Raw genomic sequence first — 24,342 nt, 5'->3', positions numbered from 1 at the left:
TTCTAACTCCTAGTTCAACACGGGGCGTTATTCGGAAGTTGGAGAAGGAGAGAAAATTGAGCGCTGGTGCGGCGGCGCATGCGCTGCTCCAGAGCGCCAACTAGTTACTGCGGCGCAAAACTTGCGCTAAAACACGCGCGCGCGTGCGATTTTACGCGGCTTTCAGCGCGCTCAGCTGATCTTCTCGGCTCGATTTCTGCAGTTGGTGATGAAGAAATCTAAAAATGGCCTGGGCGGTTGGTTTGTGAGGGGTTATATTGCCAAAAAACAGACCAAAACCGGCCATTTTGTCAGAAATATCCGACTACTGAGGCTTTTTTCTCTGTTGACGAAGATTTTTGGATGTTGAAAATTTTAATAAAAGATGGAAGGAAGATCTTTTTCCTAATGACTTCTGATCAGGAAAAACCATAAAAGAGCAAAGAATTTTAATAGAATTACAAAAAAGTTTTTTGGGTTCAACTTATCGTGATAACTCATATTTCTTGAAAAAATTGAGAAAAACGCAAAATGAGCTGAAAACAAAGTTTCATTTCGAAGAGGTTCAAAAAAGCTATTTACAAAACTTCCCCTTCAAAAAACTTCAAATCACACTTTGATTCGGTGGATTCTGATTTTGACGCCGTTTGTTTTCAAAACTGAAACGAAGAAGTTTCAAACCGTGGATTTTCTAGTCCATTGAAAATATATTATTTCTTTGATGTGGCGAGTTGATGAGCAGCTCTTCTCGCCGCAGGTGTGTTTATATTTATATCAAAGTGCTGCTCGCGTCTTGGAGCATTTTGGTGGACTTGAAATTTAAAATTGCATTTTTTTGCTCAAAGTTTGCCAAAATTTTTATTTTGAGAAAATTTTGTTATTTTTGTTTCTTTTTTTTTATTTTTTTAAAATTTGCCTAATAGCTTTTTGAAATTTGCATTGCTCGAAAGTAGCGCAAATAAATTTCGCCCTGGCTGAGCCGTGGCCTTTATGGGATCAATCCAACTTGTCGGCGCGCTCGTTTGATCTGTCTCTCACAATCCGCCGTTGAGCCGCGCCAAGGCCAGTTTTAGAGCGATGCTACTTTTTTTTTGACGAGTTTGAGTACAAATCGTAAATCTTCACCACTTGCCAAACTTACAAAGAAAATGATTGAGAGCTTCCAGGAACCCTATTTATCTAAGTACCCACCTATTTATCTAATAACCTACAATGTCAGGTTCTTGAAAAGCCTCGACAAAAGCCGCGCAGCGGCTTTTTTTTAATGAAGCCGCAAAGCTTCTTTACCTTTCAATTAATTTATCAACTTTGTGACTCTATGCGGCATAGAGTCTATGCCACTTCGGTTTCTCCCAATTTCCGAGCTCTTTTGAAGGTCAAGATTCCAAATTAAACTATTTACAAACAAACTCTTCCCAAGTTCAAGCTCTCCCTCTTCTCCCCGCCGGAAACGCTCGTTTTCTTGATCCCGGAAAGTGGCAATATCCCGCACTCAAAACATCAGTGAGGAGGAGCGTCGTCCCCTCGGTTTGGTACTTTTTCCGTTTGCCAAAATTCTAAACTGGGCTCTTCACTTTTTTCTGCCAGAAAGTGCTTAAAAGTCGCAATATCCTGATCCACTTCTGGTTGATCAACCCTGCTCGAGTACCAGCCAGCGCGAAGAGTGGATGGAGTCAGATCTTCGGACGCTGTGTTCAAGTGCCCCTGACTCCGTTTAAGAATGATGCAACCGGGCAAATAAAATAAAGCAGAAACATATGCCGAACTAAGAGTACAAATTTGCACGAAATTCGATTTCTTCGGACATCCATCTGCCAGACGCCCCTTTTCTTTGATATATAGTTGGTTTTAAGCCTTCTTTAAATATTCAACATGGAGATTTTGAGGCGGAAAATTGGATTCTGTGGAATAAATTGTTGAATTTGAAATTTGAAGATTGCTTCAAGTGGCCCTGATTCCCTTATTCAAGAATCGCCTAAAATTTCGGTCGAGAGGCTAAATAACAAAAATGCTCTTATGTTTATTTCCAAGTCAAATGACTATTTACGGTGCTATTTGCTCATCCCTTCGAAAAAATGGTAACCCGGGAGGTTGATAATGATTTAGGAGGGGAGCCACTTGGCACACATACTAATCATAAATTGAGGGGAAATGAGGGAAACAATGGACTGATAGATCGGGTGATGAAAAAATTGGTAAACATGGATATTTGAGGAAGGGGTATTGTTAGGAAGATTGTTAGACATGATTGTGAAAGAATATTTTTATGATGAAAACGAATCGCCGAAATCAGTAAATTAAGATGTGGGGTTAAGCAATTGCTTTAAATATTCATTTAAAAGCACGCCGGGATTCTAAGACTTAGTCATTCTAATTTTTTCTCATCAATACTTCTTTTCTATAAAAGTATATACAACCACGAATGATATTATATTTATGGTTTTTCAGGAATATTCTATTTGCAATTTCTGTTTTTTTCTAAAAAGGAAATATAAAAACTATGAAGGTTTTTTCGTATTATAAGAAAAATTATTTATATAGTTTGAATCATATTATAGTAAAAATCTTATTATTCGATATTCATGCTTTGTTTCGTTAGTTTTGTTAAAAATGCGTCTTTTTATTCCGAAATCCCTATATTTCCGCTAACATCCATTCCCGTCGGTACCGGTGTAATAATTACGCGTGTGATACAGTAGGTTAATTCTCGCGGCGGCGGGTTAAAATGGCCCCGTGGGGTCATTTATGGTGCCGGAGAACTTTGATCGGCGCCACGGAATTTAGAACGCGCCAAGTCGCGGCGAAAACGCTTTGATCAAAGTAACAAAATTGGAATTTTGAAACGATTTTGTTTATTTTGGAAAAGAAGGAAGTCTTGGAGACATTTTGTTTTAGACACTGGGTTTCAAACATTTTCGGTGACATTTTAGAATCAAGCATCTTCCAAGACAAAAATTGCCAAAAGGAATTGGAGATTTAAGGGTGTAGAGTTGAGTTCGGCAACCTGTGTTGGAAACCTGAGTCAGGGTTTTGTAAGAGAGGGCTTCGTCTCTAAAAAGACTCTTTCAAAACCCTGACTCAGGTTTTTACACAGGTTTCTGAGTCAAGAAAGAGAGATTCTTTCTTTTTATCCTTTAATTTACTGACACCCTTAATTGGCTCTTCCATTTCTCATTTATACGCTCGAGCCCTCAGAAGTACTCGAGCCAAAACGGAAATATCTCATCATCAGCCCGGAACCGATCTTGGCCGTGATTAAACCGTGGGAGATTAAAATCCTACTTCCTGCGATTTTATTTGAGCAGATATCGAGCGATACCGGGTCAAGCTACTAAATTTTTTCACTTCACTGAAATCGATCTGCGCCAAAGATTAGCCTCGTTTTTGCAACCGCTCTCAGCGAGAAGATAATAAACTGTTAGTATCAGTAGTTTCCGGCTTATTGGGCAGGCTCGTTCCTAATTCGGTTGGAGCAGGGGGTCTGGTACTTCAGTTTGCTTACTGTATTTAAGAGGAAGGGTCCATATGATATGGACCATATCATATGGTCCATATGTCCTTGCTTTTGATGAAAAAGTCCTCTAACGTGGTTAATTCGTCAATTTGTTATCACGGAAAACCTGGCGAATGCTATCATCTCTTACTAATCTCCTGATCATATTTTCACTCGGAAGTTTGGTACTCCCTTTCTCTCCCTTTCCCGATCCGGATCCGCGTATTCATCCAATTTTGCCAACAACAATGTTCGCTTGTTTTACCAAGGAACCAAAACTGCGTTATTTATAGTCAGAACTTCGCGAAAACCGAATCAAACGAAACGGCTGATAAGGCGAAGAAACATGATTATTAGGAGCATTACCGAATGGGAAGAATTTTGCTCCCGACGGAGGCGATAATGGAGCTCGGGCACTTGAAACTTTCACCGCCGTGGAGTTTTGGGAGAAAGCGCTTTGGCTAGTCATAGGGAAGGAATGAAATGGAGACAAGGAGAACATGAGATTGCGGTTTTGTACGTTTATAGAACGATTCGAGATTGGAAGGTTTGATACGCAAAATGATTCTTTAACCTGAAAATGACCCCTTATCTAAGAAATATTCTTGGTGAAAAAATATTTTTGCGCTTTTGAGAACGACTGAAAGTTCAGTGAACGACCTTTAAAGTACGACAGAAGGAATCTAGAATCGATCGTGCCTGAAGGCATTTTACGTGCAGGATTTTCAAATCTTCATTCTCCAAGAAAAACAACCCAAAAAGCCATGATCCGAAAGCGTCGATTGGAGTACGCTTTTGGATTCCTACTCGCTTTTCTTGGCTTCAATTTTTTAAAGATCTACTTGCGAAATTCGCGGCTAGAGAAGTTGTTTGAAAGAAGAAAGAAAATACTACAGAGAAGTTGTTCTGTTAAAGGCGAAATTTACAGACTCAAGAAATCGAAGAATTCCAGTTTTTCCGAACTCCTCGATTTCCACAAGAAAGTTCATGATCTTGAAGCATCTCTAGAAGATGTCGAAGAGACATCTGAATGTGGGCCGCGATTTCCTGGCTTTTCGCGTTCCCTTTTCGATCTTGCCGACAACAAAATTCTAGCATGTCTTGTGCCTAAATGTGGAACGACTTCGTTTCATCGAGGAAAGGCTTTTTTGAATTTCAAAATCAAAATCGTCGACTCGGAAAGGAGATGATTTTCTCTTTTCATATTTTCTTCCTTGATTTCAACAAAAAATGAAAAGCTAAGTAAAGCGCTCGCCCCATTGGCTTACAAAAACGGCACCGCTGATGATTTCGAAGCCCCCTTGGTGTACAAGCAGCTTCATCATCGTGCCGTTACGACTTTAGACTATCTCGACAAAAATGATAAATTTAGCGAATATTTGCGATTCGCGATCGTTCGGAATCCTTTTGAGCGGTTGTATTCAGCGTGGGGAGACAAACTTCGAACTGGAAATTTCATCGAAGCTTTGAAAGTAAATTTGCTCCTACCTTAATTTCGCTTTTGATTTCCAGTTCTAGGAAAAGCACGGATTTCGCCCAGATGACGTAAAAGATCGAGAAGAAAAATACCTCAGCGAACTTTGGCCAACCCTGAAATACTTCCAAACCAGCGTCCCTGAAGACAAACTCGTCAACGCAACATTTGAGAATTTCGCGAAATATCTGTCAATGGACGACATGGACGACTCGTTCAGAAATTGGCACTGGAGGAGTTTCTGGTATTTTTGCTCGCCGTGCATGTTTGAGTTTGAGAAGATTTTGCATTTGGAAAATGTGCACGAGGAACTCCCGTTTTTGATCAATGGAATGACTGAAAAGCAAAAGTTTTCGTTGCCATCAGGAAAAAGCTCAAATTTCGAAGAACCATAAAAATCTCACAAAAAATTTTTTTTCTATATTTTTTGAGAATCTCAAACTTGAAGACCTTATTTCAGTCTTTACAAGATGTGGATGACCTAGAGGAGCTTAAAAAAGATTACAAATCAGCGCACCGCTCAAATTTCGATGACGCTTTCGAATCCCTTCCGACAGAAATTTTCGAGCGCTTGTACCGAGCCTATTACGAAGATTTCATCGTCTTTGGCTTCTCCCCCAGCGAAGTAGAAACGCTTCATCGGAAAACAAAATCTGACCCTGAGAGCATTAATTTTCCGGAAACCGCTATCTCAGAAGCGAAGAAACTATCGGAACTAAACAAAGCAGGTGGAGCGGTGGAGCAATGGGAAATGTGCAACGAACAGAAAGCGATGCAAATTGAGGCGAAGAAGGTTCTGACTTGGAAGCCAAGCAAAGGAGATGTGTACCAAAAAGGATCGATAAAATATGCGTCTGGTTATCCGATTATTCCCTGGGATGGCAAGCTTTCCTGAATTTTTCTGCTGACATTTAAAATAAAGCTTCTTTCTTTGGTTGTTTATCGAGGCCATTTCTCGTGATGCGGAAGTACTATTTGCAGAATTTATGTGAGGATCAAGTCAAGATAAGAGTCTTTTTATTGACTTCCAGCAGACCCTTGTTAGCAGGGTTCCGTTGCGCAACAAGAACGAGGTCTCCTCATTGAGAGATGTTGAGTTGTCAATTATCGCCGATAATTTATTGGTCGAGGGATTCCTGACTAGAAACTCGGTCATGTTATATAACGGGATATTTTCTTAAGTCAAACATCTTTCATGACCCTGGGTTGATTTCGAAGTCAAGAAAATGGAAAACATACGTAAGTCAAACAACTATTCAAGGCCAGAAAAAGATTTAATATTTAACCACATACTATAAAACAGCTTGTTTTTGTTGAAAATCATCACAAGAGAGGCTAAAAATTTCAAAAACAAAAGATGGATCACGGCGGTCACGGGGATCACGGAATGATCATGTACTTCCACGAAGGAGGAATGATCCACGGCTTTCTCTTCAAAGACTGGATGCTGCACAATTCCAACGATCACATGAAAGCTGGATTTGCGCTCTTCTTCCTGGCCTTTTTCTACGAAGGATTGAAGGTTCAAACGTAGTGAAAAATTTAGTCTGTTAACAGAAGGTTCCTTTTTTCATGTGACAAAAGACCTCCATTCGCAACTTATCTTAAATATTATCGAAAAAACAATAATTTATCATAAATAAACTCAGGTTCTCGAGCACAACATCGCCACCGGAAAGCGCGAAAAACGACGAGAAGGAATCATCGCGCGAATCTTCGGCCCTGGCCACATCGGAGCTTCCCTCCTCCACTTTGTCAACGTCTGGATCTCCTACACTCTAATGCTCGCCGTGATGTACTTCAACACCTGGCTCATTTTCGCGACCTGCCTTGGCTTTGCTCTCGGATATTTCGCCTTCGGCTGGTCCAAAGATCGAGCAGTGGAGCCTGTGTAAGCATAATTTTAAGTGCTTTTACAATATTTGATTAGGGACGATCCGTGTTGCAACTAAAGTAAATCGACTTTTACTCAACTGAAATTGCATAAGAAGAAAAACACCTTTTCATGATAATTTTTGCAAACAAAAAAAAACAAATATATTTTATTACAAAATAAACCTTTAATAAGTTGGCAATGCAGAAAGAATTTTTTTTTCAAATTTTCTTACTTGTTGCATTTATAAGCGAAAAACCCAATGATCGCGCAAATAATCAAAAATACAACAAGAAGAAATTGCTTGAAGGCTCCGAATTTTGGCTTATTCTTCTTTCGTCGTATCTTTTGAGAAGTTTCAATGGAGTTTTTCTTTTTCATAAAAGTTTTGATAATTTTGATGACTTTTCCTGAAAATGGTCGTTCATGTTTTCATTTTCGCCTTGGCTTTCATGCAATTTTTGAACAAGTTTCTTCAAATATCCTTTTTCCAATTTGAGGTCGACTTGTCCAGAGAGGGCGCAATTTTTCTCTTCAAGAGTTTGGTGCATGTGTATGAGCAGATTCGCAAGGCCAAGGATCTGGTCTGTCGGATCATCTTGCATTTTTGGCAGCGTTTCTATCAACTTCATATTTTCATCAAAAAGGAATCAAGAAGGAAAAATCTGATCAATTGAGGGAATTTCCTTGTCGTCGAGTTTCAACAAAATCTCCGAAATTTTCTTCACTTGTTCCCAATGGCCACATTCTACTCGTCTTGTATGCTTAAAATTTATAATTAAAAAACCTGTCACTAAAGTAAGTGCTACCACGAAGTCTTTTCGAAGTTCTTGAAGAGAAGTAACCACGGAGCTGAGTAATCGTCTTATCTTCCCCTTCGACAGACTTTCTTCGTATTTTTTGTCCACGCGGCATTTTTGTCTCATCATTAAAATGTCCTTTCCGTCGATTTCTACAAAAAAAAAATGAGGCTTTCAAACTAAAAAATTTCTACCTCCGCCATTTTCCTCCAAAACTTCCAAATCTTTGCAGCTTTTAACGGACTCCGATGCGAAAGAAAACGCAAAAATTAACAGAAAAACCTTCATTTTCTCTCTTTTTTTATAAGAAAAATGTGATTTAACCGGCGAACAAAAATAGTTCTAGAAGAACTGGTCGACAGAGAATCCCTAAGAATGATCTATTCACGGTTAATCTCAGTGCGAACGTATCTAATCGCCTTGTATCAGCACATTCCCGGTAAGTCCTTTTCGCTGTAGTAGATAAATCCGGAACCGAGCCCGTCCGCTGGTCTCTGGGCCGCTTAAGGGATCCCCTCCCGATTTGAAAAATATCATCGAGAGCTTTTATGTGATATATTTTTGGAATCTCCGTTGTCTGACGATCATTTTCATATATTATGTCAAAGGAAGTCCGTCACGTGGTAAGCCGTGACACAGCTTTGAAAATGGCTTATTTTAACGAAAAGTTTTACTTAGAAAAAAATCGCAATTTTTTCGACTTTTGAAAGTCGACATAATCAGATGAATAAGGGCTCTTTAGAAAGCTTAAAGAAAACTGAATTAGAAAAAATTAGATTTAATAAAATATCTAACCACTCAAAGGCGCTAGAGAACAAAGAAACTCAAAAAATGGCAAAAATCAGTTAAAAAACTTCTTGTTTAGAAAAATTCTACAATCCTTGACGGAATCACATGCCTGTACTAGAGATTGTAGATCAGAGATCAAGGAAGACAGTTGTTATTGATTTAGGGCTCTATCTAAGAGCAGAAAAAACTAGTTCGATTTTGAAAATGGCCCAAAATGGGGTTTTTCGTGAGTATCAATGTGTTCAGCCCGTCTTTTCATGGTGTTTCCCTTTATGAAAATTAATTTCTGTACTAGAGTTTCTTCATTAAGAAACGGGCTTCAAAATGAGGCCTCATACATGTTAAAAGCTCAGCCCTAAAAAAAGTAGTTCGGAGTCAAAGTTGTCGAAATCGGGGGGGGGATCCCTTAAGTCCGTAGAAAGCCCTCTGATAAGAGAATTTTCGGGATTCATATTGTCGATAACGGGAATGGGCGCTAAAGCACCGCTCTATAAATTGCCCGGTCCAAAATTAAGGAAGCACCAAATTCGAAAAGAGAAAACAAGAACGAGCTAAAAATGAAGCTTTTCTTCACCGTTTTAGCTCTCGTCAACGGACAAACAACAGATCTTCCAACAACAACTACTTCTTTCATCCCAACAACGACGTTTGAGTCGACAACATCAACCCACACAACGGTCAGCTATACGACATTCACATCGACGACTTCTGGAACGACGACATCCGGCACAACGACCACTACAACAACAACGACGACAACAACGACGAAGCCAGCAGTGATGACCGGAACAGAAGCGAGGACTGAAATCCATAGTTTTGCAATGGAAATGATGGATCTTTTAGGAATGATTGGCAATTAAGAATCTTCAATTTTGTTATTTTTTTCAATTTTTGTTAATTTTGTTAATTTTCTTATATTTTTTTTTTATTTAAATTTTGTCAATCCCCTAAAAGCCCTCGGCACCAGAACCGACCGCTTCTTCACTCGGCGATATTCCAAACTCGATCGGATTTTCGCTACAAACGACGATTCGCTGAGCTGCGTGGAGCCTTACGATTCGGTGAAATACGGCGGCTCCGACTTCATTGACTTTGTGGCGACCGCTTCCAACTCCACCGACCTTTGCACTCAAGCTACGCTGGTTGAGGACGTAGCAAAGCTTTGGACAGAAAACTACGCATGCAAAGATGGAATCAAGAAGCGACCGCTGAAGAGATGGCCACAATGGCTCGAAAAGATGAATAAGAAGTATTGCTGAAAATTTTGATGTTTATCTGTATATTACTTTTTTACAACTTGAACGACATTCAGAATTTTTTCTCCTGAATAAATTTTTTATAAGAAAATTTCGCGTTATTTTATTCAGAATTATTTTCAGTACAAAAGCGACGATATTAATTTTCCTAGAAAAATATTTTTTCAATCTCAAGAGTTCCTGGATAAACTCTTATGGATAACTACTGGATAAAATTAAGTTATCGAGAAGGAAGAAATGGCGGGATGAGTAGGCTTATTAGATAAAAATTTGGCCACTTTTTCTAGCTCAGTTGAGGGGTCATATGACACATATTCTGAAAGCCCAGAAGATAAGCTTTCATTTGAGCCCCATATCGAGTGGTCTGGGTCATGCCCGCAGGGCAATTCATGGCACCGGAAGTTCCGAAATTGGCACTAAAACTCTTCAATCGAATTTTTGGTTGCCGGTACTGGCTCCAAATGGCTTGAGAGTAGGTGCGTTAGAAAGCCCAGCGTCTGAGCTTTCTAAAAAGCCAATAAAATACTGCTGCCCTGTCACCTAGTGGCCGCTAGAGGCGCTAGAATAGTGACCTTTGAGGATTTTTAGGGAGGAAGCGCAATAATCTTCGTCTCAACCGGACGGTTTGACCACCGTTAAACGCCATGCCAGGGCTAAGAAGCCTTTACTCAAAAATAGAAGCCTGAAATTTCGACCAAATGAACATTTTCTAGTGTAAAAATCCCTTTTCCAGGGCAGAATTCGAGTTTCTAGCGCTCCTAGTGGCCACTAGGTGGCATGGCAGCAGTATTTTATTGGCTCTATAGAAAGCTCAGACGCTGAGCTTTCTAACGCACCTATTCTCGAACCATTTCGAATGACTACCGGCACTCAAAAATCCTATTGAAGAGTTCTTGGGCCGATTTCGGAACTTCCGGTCCAATAAATTGCCTTGCGGGCATGACCCAGACCCCTTGATATGGTGCTCAAATGAAAGCTTAGGCTCTGGGCTTTCTAAAACTGTGTCATACGACCCCTAAACTAAGTTAGAAAAAAGGGCCGAATTTTCATCTTATAAGCCTAGGGATGAGTGCTTTTAGAACAATGTACTTTCGTTATTTTCAGAGCTGCTTGCATAAGGCAATGGTAACCTCCACTTGATAACTATCGAAAATCGAGGCTGAGCTTTGAAGTTTGTTGCTGCTATCGATAGCCTTGAATACATAATGTTCACATAATAATAATGGTCTCGACGAAAAAGCTCTAATAAATCGGCATAATACGCATTCGAGACACTGTATCTACGTTTTTGAGCATCGACTAAACGACAAACAACAGTTATTAACACGGTTGAATTGCTTATTTTTCAAATTATGTTGATTGCTTGTCTACGCGATTCTGTCAAAGAGACCCGTCTTAATTCATTTATTTGATACCAATTTATCATAAATTATGGCGCAGAAATTATGCAGCAATATTAATTTTACTAAAGCAGCGACAAATAAACGTTTAGTCAATCGTGAAAACTCCCAATAAAGCGATAAAAATGATAAAAAAAACCAGTTTTATTTCTGAAACAACCAGAAAAGGTATTTTCGTAGATTATCTTCGAGTTTCATCAATTGGATCTTCAACAACATCATTACCAAAGTCCGCTTCTCTTAAATTCTTCTATTCTTTCGTAAAATGTCTTCTTGATAAAATTATACAGCTCATATTCTCGGGATAATTTGCTCTTCAAGTACTCGAGCGATTCTGGCGTTGCTTCTTCTTTGTCAGCAGTTTTCGTTCTAAGAGATGACTGGTAATGGATAATTGGGCTCATGAAAAGCTTTGATGGCTGGACTCTACGAAGCCGACTCTGAGGATAAGACTGACAAGAAGAAGAAATAATTACTTTTCATGAAGTTTATCATCTTTTTCTTCAATCAAGTGATATGCTCCTTTGAAAAATTCAGGAGCGACAATTTCAAAGGCTCTCATCGTGCTGGGTAAGTCTTCCGTAACTCCAACAATCGCATAGCTTTTTAAAATGTTCTTTTTCGCGATTTCTACTGCTTCTTTTCCTCGTTTCAGACAAATACTGAAAAAACAATGAGTTTCAAAAACGGGCTTATCTCAATTTTATCACGTGTGTAAGAACTAAAGTACCAAAAACTTTATCATGAGAGATAATTTTTATATATTTAATTATCAACCACGGATATCACCATCAAAGCTCTTTTAGAGGAGCCTTTTGATGGGCCACAAAATTACTGAGGCAAGAAAATTGCAGGATTAGGGTCCGGCATGATTAGGACCAAAAATTTAATTTCAATGAAAATTCACGATTCCACTAATTCGACACCAAGGAATTCAATTCAGGTCACTGATTCTCCAAAAACCTCCGATTCAACCCTTTTCAGGAGTTTAATGAAAATTTGAATGGAGAGCCAAGTGCGCTCTGATTGGTCAGCTCCGCATAGCGATTTTTATAACTGCCAGGATCCTCCCTTGGTGGCTCAAATGTTAGCGCTCTCGCTTGAAAAGCAAGAGGTGGTGAGATCGATTCCCCTAAAATCAATATTTTTTTTCATAATTTTTCATGATTTTTTTCATAATTATTGAAAAATTTTAATTTTCGTTATAAGAAAAACAAAAGGTTTCTAAGATGATAACCATAACAAACTAAGAAATAGGAATTATTTTCATTTTTATGCAAACGGGTGTGGGTGGGGTTGGGGACAAAACTGAGATTGATCACCTCAGAGTTAAATGCCTTTGTCAAGCCCCTTAAAGTTAAAAATCAAGGAACGGGGCTGAGACGGCCCGAAGGGCCGTCAAGCCCTTAAAGTTAAAAATCAAGGAACGGGGCTGAGACGGCCCGAAGGGCCGTCAAGCCCCTTAAAGTTAAAAATCAAGGAACGGGGCTGAGACGGCCCGAAGGGCCGTCAAGCCCCTTAAAGTTAAAATCAAGGAACGGGGCTGAGACGGCCCGAAGGGCCGTCAAGCCCCTTAAAGTTAAAATCAAGGAACGGGGCTGAGACGGCCCGAAGGGCCGTCAAGCCCTTAAAGTTAAAAATCAAGGAACGGGGCTGAGACGGCCCGAAGGGCCGTCAAGCCCCTTAAAGTTAAAAATCAAGGAACGGGGCTGAGACGGCCCGAAGGGCCGTCAAGCCCTTAAAGTTAAAAATCAAGGAACGGGGCTGAGACGGATTTTTTTATGCAGATTTGTGATTTTTAGGGCTGAATTTATCAAAATTTGGAAAAGAGAAGTTTGTGCAGCCATTATAAGTATGAAAAACCGAGAGAAATCGGCGATTCCGACGGTGAATTAGAATATTGGCACTATCATTTTTTTCGCCGTATTCGAATCCCTTAATTCCCACCAGATTTTTTTCTTAACACTATAAGATTTTCGCTTTTGAAAAATTAGGTCCTCCGATCATGCCGGACCCTATGCAGGATGATGGACCATGGTACAAACTGAATGAATATAATTCACGTGGTTTTTGAATAATTTTAATTTTGAAGGATCAATACCTAGCTTTTTCTTGAGACTATGTGGCTTACTCCCATGTTATTAGACACATTTCACACCGATATGAACATCGATTAACATGACAGTCAACATCTCAATACATACCTCGAATGGCCACAGAAGAAAGGAATAAGGCTCAAAAAAGGTCGTTTGCACTCCGTTGCTTCAGTTTGAACACACTCTTCTAAAGTCATTGATCGTTGATCGTCCGGCATTTCATATTTCCACTTTTCGTAGTTCTTCTTCTTCTCCCCGGCGAATCCATTTCGATGGTAGTAAAACTTCGAGATGAAATGCGAAACAGGATCTCTCGCGATGTTGATGTACAGGGGCTTTTCGACAGCGAATCGGTCGAAATCGAGGAAATATACATGCCGAATGTAGATCATTGGCTTTTCTAGCTGCGTTATTTTCCTTATCAGCGCTAAAATTGGTTTAAGGCAAGTTTTTAGATGAGGCGAGTTTACCGAGTTCTTCTTCATCGGTTTTCATTCGGTGAGACATTTTAGGAGCAATGTCGTTAAAAGTTTTGTATTTGAGCTTTTTCTTCAAAGAATCGATGATCGCAAGAGTCGTTGTCGACCCGCATTTCGGGACGCGGTTGTAAATAATCATCTAAAATAGCACTTAAGTACCCCTTTCTTGACGACTATTCAACCTGATTCTTCTTGACTATTTCTTCTTCTCCCTCTTTTTGTCTCTCAAGAGAGATGGTTTTGATGCTCGAAATATTCTCTTCCTGAAAAATTCCATGGATAAGCGTCGAAATTTCTGTTTTAATTATGGTCAGGTAAAAAAGAACAATCAAAACTAGACTTAGAATCAAAATATATTTATTTTTCGAACTTATAGTCGCTAAAATGCAGTTATTCTCCAGCGGAGAGGCTCAAAATTACAGACTATTAAAGATAGTTTTGCGTAAAAAGCTTTTATAGCTAAGATTCTCAGCCCGAGGATATTGACAAATTATCCGCATGTTTTTTTTAGTAAAAAAAATATTCAATTTTTCGGTCCCTGCTGTTTCAATATTTGAAAATCTAAAATTACATACCTGAGCAAAATTTCATAACTGGACTTCACTGAGTCAATAAAAGTCGATTTTATATGTTACCTTTAATTTTTTCTTCGCGAATTCTCTGACTGATTCAGTTTGAAAAGTTTCTTCCTGAAAAAAATCCGTTTTTTCGGAGAAATCATCGATTAAATTCGAAAGATATCCTTGATTTACAATCAAATAAAACAGTACAATCAGTAGATGACTGAAAATCAGGGAATAATTTTGCGAAAATTTCATTTTTTTACGAAAAAGGTAATGTGGTAAAACGTAAAAACTTAAGTACTCGAGAATTTATGACCCAACCAAAAATTTTATTATTTGATTGATTTAGCTCTATTCAACCGTTGAAAGCTTATTACCTTGTTCGAGATTAACTCAATTTTCAATGGATAAAGATATCTTGTGTTCTGAAAAAGAACCAAGAAAACAACAAGAACAAGAAGAAGATAAAATATTTTTTGGAGTAACTGAAAAATATTCTCTCTCCCCATTTTTTTCTTTCTCGATTTTTTTGGGACAGATTTGCTCTTTTGAAATTTCCTTGTTTGATTTTTTGGCGTTATTCTTTGACAGAATAACCTTTGGAAGAGAAGAGGTCTCAGAATCAATCGGAAAAATAATTGTTATAAACAGGCTTATAAAAATGATGGTTTTTGTTCTGATTTTGGGGCCGACGACCTGTGTAGAAATCTGATTTTGATTATAAAATAAATTATTTGAATATATTCTAGAATTAAGACGAAGCCGCTTCGCGGCTTTGTATTGTAAAAAGCCGCTACGCGGCTTCTCATTTCGGACCCCCCCCGTCAACAATTTTCGAAAAAATCAATTTTCGGAATTTCAAAATTTTGACCCCGAAAATGGATTCTACGGGTCAAAAAACGAGTTTGAGGCCTCATTTTTTGGGGGTCTATCTCGACTCTAACACCCTCAAAATCGCGTTGGAAAATTGGACTTTTTGGCGAAAAATGAGGAAAAACACCCTTAAGGACCCCCCCATCAAGAATCGCGAAAATAGGGCATCTTAGTGGAAGTTTTTCTCCAAAACTATCTTAGCTAGACCCTTAATTTTAATTGCATCCTTTAGATCGAACCCTCTACTGCAACCGTTCCCCTTAAGATGATCTCTCGATGCCAAATTTAAGGTTATACAGGCCGTTAAAGGCCGTTAAAGGTAAAGTTGCTTAGTGAACGTTTTTTTTTGGGGTTTTCGTTGGGGTATACCCTTAATTTTTTTTCATGGTAAAGTTAAGGCCCTAAGCTACGACCGTTTGCTTTTTGAGAGTTTTTTGTCTACGAACTTAAGGAGGACAGCCCCTTTAAAATTTTATAAGTCGAATCTAAGTCAAATTTCCAGATTTAAATTTTCAGTAATTATTGCCTTAATTGCCCTGAATAACGTTTTTATACTAGTGTTTATTATAGAAATAGTTTTGATGGTTGGTATACCCTTAATTACCATTAAAAAATAGCGAACTAAAGATTTTTATGAAATGTAAAATGTTAATTTTCAATTTTTGAAGTCAATTTCTGCCAAAATTTTCTATAAGATCAAAAAAATTTTCTGAATAAAAGTTCTTCCTTGTGGTCTAAACTACCCAAAAAAGCAAAAAAATTTTGAAAATTTTGACTTTTTTCATCTTGATGGGGGGGGTCCTTAAAGCTTACATTAATAAGCCTCCTTGGATGGCGAGCCTTGGATGATAGAATTTAAAAAAGTCCTCTTCTTTGGGCCGAAATCGCCCGAAATGACATTTTTAGAAGTGATTTTTATGAGATTTTTTTATTTTATTAACTTGGCATCAATGACGGCAAAATAGAGAGAAAAAAATTTGTGTAAACACGGTTAATTTGGCAAATATTATTTTCAGATTTATATATGTTAATTCAGAAGAAAGAGAAGAGAACAGGGGGAATATGGTTAACAGTTCACATTTGGATGTATTTGTCAAACATCGTCTGTTTCATCTCGACTTCGACGGGAAATCTTGTTCGTTGAACCTCGACGTATCCGTTGAAAAAGGAGCAAGTTCGGGAGGTCATTCGTCGCGTTATTTTAGACTCGGTCTGAACTACCATGCAGTCGGACATGAAGGAGCAAAGAGCGCGGCAGGAAAGTGCACGGGAGCCAATTTTGTCGACGATGAATTCTTGCAATGTTGGAATTTCAGAGAGAGAGCATTGTCCGTCAGCGTAGATATCCGCAAAATCACAGTTGGCATCGTATTGTCGTGTCGGGCTGGCAAAGAACGATGCAACGCGGCAGAGATCAGTACAGTCTTTTTCCGAGTCAACGGCGATCGGGCCAGCCAAATCGACCTCCGAACCGACCAGTTTTTCAAATCGAGGCATTCGGATCTTGCCATAATGGTCGACAGAAGCGGATCCGACGGCGAAGAGACCAAAGAGCATTGATTTCATCATTTTTGACCGGATTAAAAAGATTTCCTTTGAAAAGGCTCTTTTTTTAAAACTGACTGTTATTGTCTGTGCTGAAAGGTTCAGGGATCTCGATTTATATAGCTTTCTGGAACTGTTATTTTTACGCTTCATAATCTTCTCGGTGCTAGAGAGCATGTGATACTATCGATATAGGGGGCAGCTCTTACGACAGGCTGAGCTCCTCTCATTACCGTCTCGTAAGACGCCTTCAATCAAAAAATAAATGTGCGCAAATTGTACAGTTTAATTGCCTCCTCTAGTCTCTCCTGCCTCTAGTCGCACTCTAGTCGTGAAATTTCTTCTTTGATCTCGTGTTCTGGAACTTTCCTCTGGCTCTGTTGATTGATCCCCGCGTTGAATCCTTCATCTGATGCTAGAAAATTTCATCTTCTTTCATTTTCTGACAAATTAGAAGTTGTGTTAGCAATTATTCATTCAAATGTCTATTTTTTTTAAATTGCTTGTTTCAAAAACTAGTCGTTTGTATCACTACAAAAAATTTTTTCGGCGGAAACTTTTATGTAAAATGATCTGACAGATAATTGCAGTTATTATATGTAAGTTGAAAAAGAAGAGTGGTCTCGTTCGCCAAAGTCGCCTTTTGCCCAAGTTGCCCTTTCCTCAATTTGGGCAAACGGCGATTTTGGGAAACGGAGACCAATCGAAAAATAAGATCTCGGTATTTCATAGCGCATTTGATATAGACTCACATTTTTTTTTTTTTTTCTGATTATTTATTCAAAGATAATTGTAAGAAGAACAATAATCTGTAACACAGTGCAAGTGAAAAGAAAGAACATACAAGAAACAAAAGAAATAAAGAAATATAAAAATAATGATTTCATAGCGAATGAATGAAAAATATGCTTGCGTAGAAAGGCAGAAGAGTAGGATCATCCAGCCAAGCGGGAGAAAAGTATGCGCGGTACCCAGTTGATTGGATTGATTCATCTTCTTCTATTCTGCTGGCCCAAGAGGAGTAGAGATGAAGGTAGGTACCTTACCTACCTTCAAATCCGCATTCAAGGGCCTTGTCCAATGTAGCTGCAATTTTGCAGAGAAGGTATTGCAAAGTTAAGATAAACTTAAAAATCAAAGATTTTTTAGAATCTATTTGGGTATTTTGAAAAATAAATAAAATAAAAATAGACAGGTTTTTCTCTAGAATGGGTTATTATTGAGATGCTCAAGTTTGCATTTCCAGGGTCAAGGGCTGGATTTAATCAGAACCCCATGGACCAGTCTCCATCACGTGACCTCGTTTCTAGAATGTTGTTGAGGATCTGTTTACAAGTCCGATTTCCCAAAAACTCGAGTCAGTTCATTTTTTGGCATCCCGATTAGCAGAGCGCTAATTTATCCGGACGTCATGGACCCCCAACTCCCAAACGACGAAGAAACTCTGGAATTTGGCCTTGAAGGGTTTCAAGTACCACGAAGGACCGCACGACTGGTCGCAGTGTACCCGCACTCCGACCCATTGGATGTGTCATCTCCTTATTCCGTAAGTTTTGTCAACGCCATTTTGGATCCGGGTTCAACTTCAATCAGGATTTATCATTTCATGCGCAACCCTGTTTTATTTGAAGTATGACACTTGCCTATTTTGGTATTTTCATGAATTTTTCTTGAGTTTTCTAATCCAGGATCACTTAGCTTGTTTCTCCTGGTATAGTAATTTCTGAGCCGCTACTTGCTTCTATTGAAGCCAGTCACAATTTCGGAAAGTGACATGAGAAAGTTTCTAAAGTAGAGGAAGGTCCGAGACCTACCTATTCTTCAAGAGAAGTAGTAGTACAATCTAACCAAACTATAATACAGATTTCACGGAAACTAACTGTATTCAGGTTTTGGCTGAATACACCGAGGAGCAGATTACGGCTCTCATTGCTCCTCCAGTTTCCGGCCGTCCGCAAACCCCTTCCGAAGACGAGCAAGAGATGGACGTTGATGAACCGACTGGTGAGGCCCTAGCCCCATTCAAGCCCATCTCCGATCCTCGACCTACTTGCGAAAAGAGTATTCCCTCCTTTCAAGAGGTCACTGAGAGTACTCCTATACGTACCCTTCGGCTATCATCAATTTCGACCCCAACTCCCCGCAAGAGGAACCGACGACGTAGGCAGCCACGACCAGTACCTGGTCCTAACCAACGCGTAACACGTTCCAAACGAGGAAAGTTTGAAGGACCCCTGAGGCTCAAGGTTAGTGAAATTTTGATAGTCTAGGTACAATATAATTATTGGTAAAATTTGTAATAATTAATTTTTCGTTTGTCCCTATCTGTCGTTGGACAAAATTTTTCTTAGATAACTTTAATTTAGAGAAGAATAGTACTAGTTTTCGGGCTTTAATTAATCTCCTCTTAGAAGAAGAGTCAGCTTCCACCGACGCCAGCGAGTCGGACGACTCTGATAACTTCGTGACGCCTTCACTGGCTGTTGTCGAAGACCTATACGCACAGGTTCGCGACTCCCATTCCACCAAGGATAGGACCGTCTCCCTTGGCGACAAGATCATCTCCTCTACGAAGGGAGATGGATTACCAACCTTGCTTGGCGAGACTAAGTTCGACAGGTTTGGGAAAAGAACATGTCTGCCTCCCGGATGGAAACCCAGCGCCCCTGATTCGACCTCCGTGCGAATTTTCGTAGAGATTTTCTTTCAGGTAAATTATAAAGCTTACAGAGCTTTAAAATTTTGACACTTTAACACAATTGAAATTCCCTAATTCATTTTTAATTATAATTTTAATTTTAAAGACTTCCAGGATCAATCCCCTCTTTTCAGCTTGTTTTTGGCCAGTGGGCGATTTATTACACCACTCAGTGCCAGAAGTTCACTGCAACGGATGTGGAGCGCCTACTATACTCGATGTTTTGCCTTTACGGTAACCTTGTTCACGACGGTCGCCGCTACTTCCACTCATTGGTCCTGAGCACAATCCAGAGGATCATGGCAGCAATGATAACCCGTAATGAAGACACCGAGGACATGGTTCAAGAGCGCTTATCACGCACCTATTCACAACTGGTGAATGACCTGCTCTTGGTTTTCGCACGCACCATTGACGCATTTTTGCAGCAAACTTTACAGCCAGCAACAAATTCCGACGTGATCGCTCACGCCAGATGTATCAAACGTCAAGAGACCAGGTAGGTCCTCGACCTTCCTGCTGTGATTTTGCCCTTCCGTTAATTACTTTTTATTTAGCTTGCGACCGTTTCAAATCAAAGGGTGTACTAACGACATCAGCACTTGTTATATTACTGGCTTGCGAAAGGTCATTAGACCACCATCATTTACAAGCGCTTATCAGCAAGTGCTTTTATCCGCCATACATGTTTCTCAGCAACAGTGCACAACTGCCTCAGAGTTCGATAGGACTTTGAACCCTGCTGATCTCGACTCTCCCGAACCAACCGAGCAAACTGCGATTCCTCGCGTTTCCCGCCTGGTATTGAACCTTTCCTCCGAGGCTCGAGAAGTCTTGACGGAATTAGGAATCATCCACAGCATTTATGAACTATCCCCAACCAAACTGGAAACAGAAGACGTTGTGGACTTTCTGCAAGCTTTGACCCTCCAAGGTACTTTAGTTTATAGCCCCATAGCAAGTGTCTCAACTCAAAAGTAGATCCCGACCGAGTCAAGAATATTTCCGAGTTGTCCATAACTGCTGTCGAATCTCCATTCTATATTCCCCGCGAAGAGGATCTGTCTGACCTTCACCGACTGTACGAAGAGTATATTACGGAAAGAAGAGCCGCAAGGGCTCGCGAGTAAGCTGCTCAACAAGCCACCCAGGAAATCACTGAAGAAAACAGTTCGCAACAAAATCCGCCCTGTAATTCTCCCCCCGGTAATGATGCCCCGGAGCCTCAAGCAAATGACGAGTCAAGTGCTCGAGATCACTCCACGCCACCATCTCCTTCAGACAATGGCAGCAGCGATTCATCTTCCTTAATGAATGCTACTATCCGACGTGGTGGTCGACTCTACATGGTCTTCACTGCTGATGGACAATCTCGTCCCCGAGTTTTCAGATTAATTGAGGAAGGTAAGTGACCTACCTTTCTTTTAATTTCTGCTCAGTATTTCCTCTTTTGACGGACATGTTTTAGATGAGAACGCTCTGCTGAGCTTACTCACCACTCAGACCGGAATTTCAACCACTGACGCGCTTCCTACTACGGACATTCCCGTCACCAGCATCCTCCGCCGAGATCCAGCAAGAGCGACTAGGCACTCGACTTCCGTCCATGAAAACAGCGGCCCTCTACCTGCAGTCCGTCCTGGGCATCAAGCAGCAAGCTCAACTCTGCTACTCGATTTATTGGAGAACCGGCTTCAATCAGTTACAGCCGAAAGTAATATCCCGGAAGCAGCACCGATTTCGTTTAAGCCCGACATTTTGGCCAATCACCCCTTGACAACCCTCATGGATGATGAAGAACAGATTACTAACAAGCCAGAGTATGGTCTGGTGGCAACCAACGACACTATTCTCTGCTTCTCAGGCTCATCTGGACTTCATGAAAATCCACTGATCCAGCAATTGGACGCAACAGTTGAATCAGCCCAATCGCGTATAAAACGAGAACATGCCCAGACCCCAAGCCATCCTCAGGCTGAGACTCTAACCGAAAAGTTGAAAAGAGCCTCTGTTCTCGCCTACCAAAAGATCTTAAACAATCAATTGCTCGCGATCCCGGCTGACATTTTACAGATTACCGATTTGGATTCATACAATCCTACCATTCAAGGCGACGTATCCGCTCTCTACACTACAAAGCTAAGTGCTTTACATGACCGAATGGATTTCTTGGGGGCCTCAATCTTTTGTCAGAAGTTATTTATGTCAACGGATTACTTGAATCATATCTTAATGATTTCCCCGCTGACGGATCTCCAGTTACAAGTTGAGGCGCACAATCTCCATTTCGCCGGCTTCACCGGTGGGTCCGCTCTCAATCTCTTGCGCAAGGTAGGTCTATTACCTTCCTAGCGACATCTTATTAGCACTTTTTAAAGGCTCTTGGATACTTCTTTTATCAACATCCTCTCTATCAACTACAAACTGAGGTCGTGAATCAGTATGCTCTCCAAAGCGATTCGATCACCTGGTGTTCAACTGACCCATCAAACAACTATCAGCGAGCAGGAGGCCCTGTTGCAACTTGCACCTATCCGCCTTGCCAATTGAGTGGAGCTTGCTTAATGCGCCACTCGACCATCATGTGTGGCGTCTACAACTCAGCGTAAGCAAGGTTTTTCTCCAAGTAATCCTAATTTAAGCCCAGTCTTACTCAACTCCACGTCATAGCAACCCGACTCGACCATCTTCAAGCTACCTCCCAGCTTCGCCTTGCACGCGAGACTGTTTCATTTTCTGGCCTTGCTCATTTGAACTCAAGATTGATCCCCATGGAACGGAGTGTTCATTGTCACAATATCTTGGCTGCCCCCCTTCATGAATCGTTGAAAAAGGCAGGGATGACGACAGGCAACATTGTGTGCGGTATCAGCCCGCTTTTACCCGTATTCGGTGAATATTTGTCCCTGCATTTCCCAGATGTGATGAAGAATGAACAGAATGCTGAGGTACTTAAGCTTGATTACATTTTAATTTTGCATCTTGTTAAACCTGATCCCTATTAATATTTCTTAGGAGTTTATTCGGTATTGCCGCGACCTTAACCGATTAGCTGGACTACTAGCTGATTTTGGATTCGAAGTAATGTATTCTCCTTCAAACGGCGATCTGTATCTCCGATTGACCAACATTACTGATGACCAAGTTTCCGCTTTTTGCCATTTCGTCCGCGCTATGATTGTCTCCAGCCCTGAGTACAGCTCGAGCGAGAAATCTACATTAAACGAATTGTTCCCAACTCGCTATTCAACTTCACCCGTGCCACAACGACTTCTCCCTACTGCTTACGAATCGGATTTTACCATTAGCAGCATAACTGAAAGGTAGGTCAAGCCCTTACCTTCGCCAATAGCAAAGTTTTTAAGCTTCTAACTTTTATTTTAGCAATATTTCCGACTTTCAAACAGCTCTTTCTGACCGCATCACCAAACTGACTGACGAAGGGCCACTTCTTTTCAACTCTGAGTATCTCCGCGAGGCTAATTGTTTCCGTATGGCTCTGCCAAGTGGTCAGAATCCATTTCAACTTCGCATGTCATGGGATTCCCGCTCATCCGCCCTACGATCCTTCGTTCAAGCATTGCACCGTTCCGAGACTCAGTTTGTCGACTTCACTCGCTATGGCCTTTCGCCTCACCTATACCCGACCAAAGTGCGCGGATGTACCGTGCCCTTATGTACGGATAACTCTTGTCAGGCTAACCAGGACGCAATGCGCACTCTGCTATCCGAACTGCAGCAATTAAAAGTCAGGGAAGCAGAGGCTGGAGGACTACAGGTAAAAGATTTAATCCTCCATTGATTCTCATTGAATTGAAAATAGAAACAATCCCAGTGGGATCACCTGTTCCCCGACATCGAAACTACCCATGGGCAGCTGCATAAACAGACCTTGGCAGATCTTGTGAGAGGTAGGTATCCTTACAGTTTAGTCGAGAAATAGGGGCTCACTATTTACTGAACGAATTATAGGGGATCTTGGTCCAGCGTACACTCCTGGGGGAAGATATAAAGACTCTGTGCCTCGCTCAACTCTTCTGGAGCAATTGGAAGAATTGGGTTGGAGTTTTATGGACTTACAGCGACTATTGCCGCTTTTCTGCTGCGTCGTCGCTGGCTTCTACGTAAAGCCTGGATCCGGTAAACGAAAGAAACGTGCACGTCTCTACAACGCTACAAATACCTTCTACTACTCTAGCTCTGGACAAAGTTATTTAATATCACTCGCACACGATATCCCACTGGCTTTGAGTGCCCGATACTTACTCCTGGAGACAACTGGTGTCGACTCTAAGGAAGGGCCCACACTTACCATACCAAACTAAGCTAAGGCTAGTTTTACCACGACTTTACTTGGAGAAACATAACTTCCCAAGTGAACATCACACTTAAGATTCCTGTTTTTGCAATTTTGCCTCTGTTCTGCTTCCAAATTTTAAATAAACTTCTAACTTGGAAATAAGATTTGTCAACGACTTATCAAGATGACTAGTTTTTGTTGCGTAATCCAACAATTCCAGTCAGCGAAATCGCTTGATCATTAAGTTTTATTTTATTGAGCAAGAACAGGAGAGTATGAATCTAGTAAACGGTGTGATTGTGTAGTAAACAAAACGATTAAAAGCAGGGCATGATAAAGCTGAGGAGAACTAGAGTAGAAAAGAAGAGATTGTATTAACGGAAGGAGATTTTTATAACAAAACGCGAGAATGAGTGTAATCCAAGGAGATAACACGGTGGATTTTTAATATAAATACGCTGAAAAGGTGTCTTGCGGAGTTGTCGACGCTTTATAAAAGCGCAAACGAGTAGACTTTATAGGGGAAGAATAACCACTTGAGATGAAAGAACAGCAGATGACTTACGAGTTAACGAAGGCAGCTATTCAAAGGGTCTTTGTTAGTCTTGAACCAGATCGAGTGAAGGGAGAGAATCGTAAAGATTGCATTCTTCTGGCTCTTGGGATAGATTTGCATCGGCGTTACAGTGACTTTCCAGGAACCGATGAAGGTCTGTGACCTCCC

At 40.4% G+C, this 24,342-nt stretch overlaps 2 protein-coding genes and 1 long non-coding RNA gene across 3 annotated transcripts; 1 reads left to right on the top strand and 2 right to left on the bottom strand.

The window, feature by feature from the left end:
• Positions 1 to 6,289: 6,289 nt before the first annotated feature.
• Positions 6,290 to 7,010, top strand: LOC145698796 (protein SLC31A2-like). The gene is made up of 3 exons (XM_081776018.1): positions 6,290 to 6,468; positions 6,596 to 6,837; positions 6,877 to 7,010. Exons 1-3 carry the CDS (start codon positions 6,304 to 6,306, stop codon positions 6,896 to 6,898), a joined length of 429 nt encoding a protein of 142 aa, XP_081632144.1. The 5' UTR covers positions 6,290 to 6,303; the 3' UTR covers positions 6,899 to 7,010.
• Positions 7,011 to 7,505: 495 nt separating this feature from the next.
• On the bottom strand, positions 7,506 to 7,911 carry LOC145700026 (uncharacterized). Its single transcript, XR_014134132.1, has 3 exons — positions 7,814 to 7,911; positions 7,629 to 7,771; positions 7,506 to 7,583 (listed from the first exon to the last, which is right to left on the bottom strand). It is a non-coding gene; the product is annotated as an uncharacterized LOC145700026 (long non-coding RNA).
• Positions 7,912 to 11,213: 3,302 nt separating this feature from the next.
• Positions 11,214 to 14,439, bottom strand: LOC145699214 (uronyl 2-sulfotransferase-like). The gene is made up of 6 exons (XM_081776477.1): positions 14,275 to 14,439; positions 13,822 to 13,902; positions 13,631 to 13,778; positions 13,269 to 13,587; positions 11,541 to 11,726; positions 11,214 to 11,433 (listed from the first exon to the last, which is right to left on the bottom strand). Exons 3-6 carry the CDS (start codon positions 13,776 to 13,778, stop codon positions 11,286 to 11,288), a joined length of 801 nt encoding a protein of 266 aa, XP_081632603.1. The 5' UTR covers positions 13,822 to 13,902; positions 14,275 to 14,439; the 3' UTR covers positions 11,214 to 11,285.
• Between the last annotated feature and the right edge of the window lie 9,903 nt (positions 14,440 to 24,342).

Source organism: Oikopleura dioica, chromosome 2 (genome assembly GCF_907165135.1).
Source record: "Oikopleura dioica chromosome 2, OKI2018_I68_1.0, whole genome shotgun sequence".
In the NCBI taxonomy this organism is placed as follows: Eukaryota; Metazoa; Chordata; class Appendicularia; order Copelata; family Oikopleuridae; genus Oikopleura; species Oikopleura dioica.
This window is presented reverse-complemented; position numbering and strand designations above follow the sequence as displayed.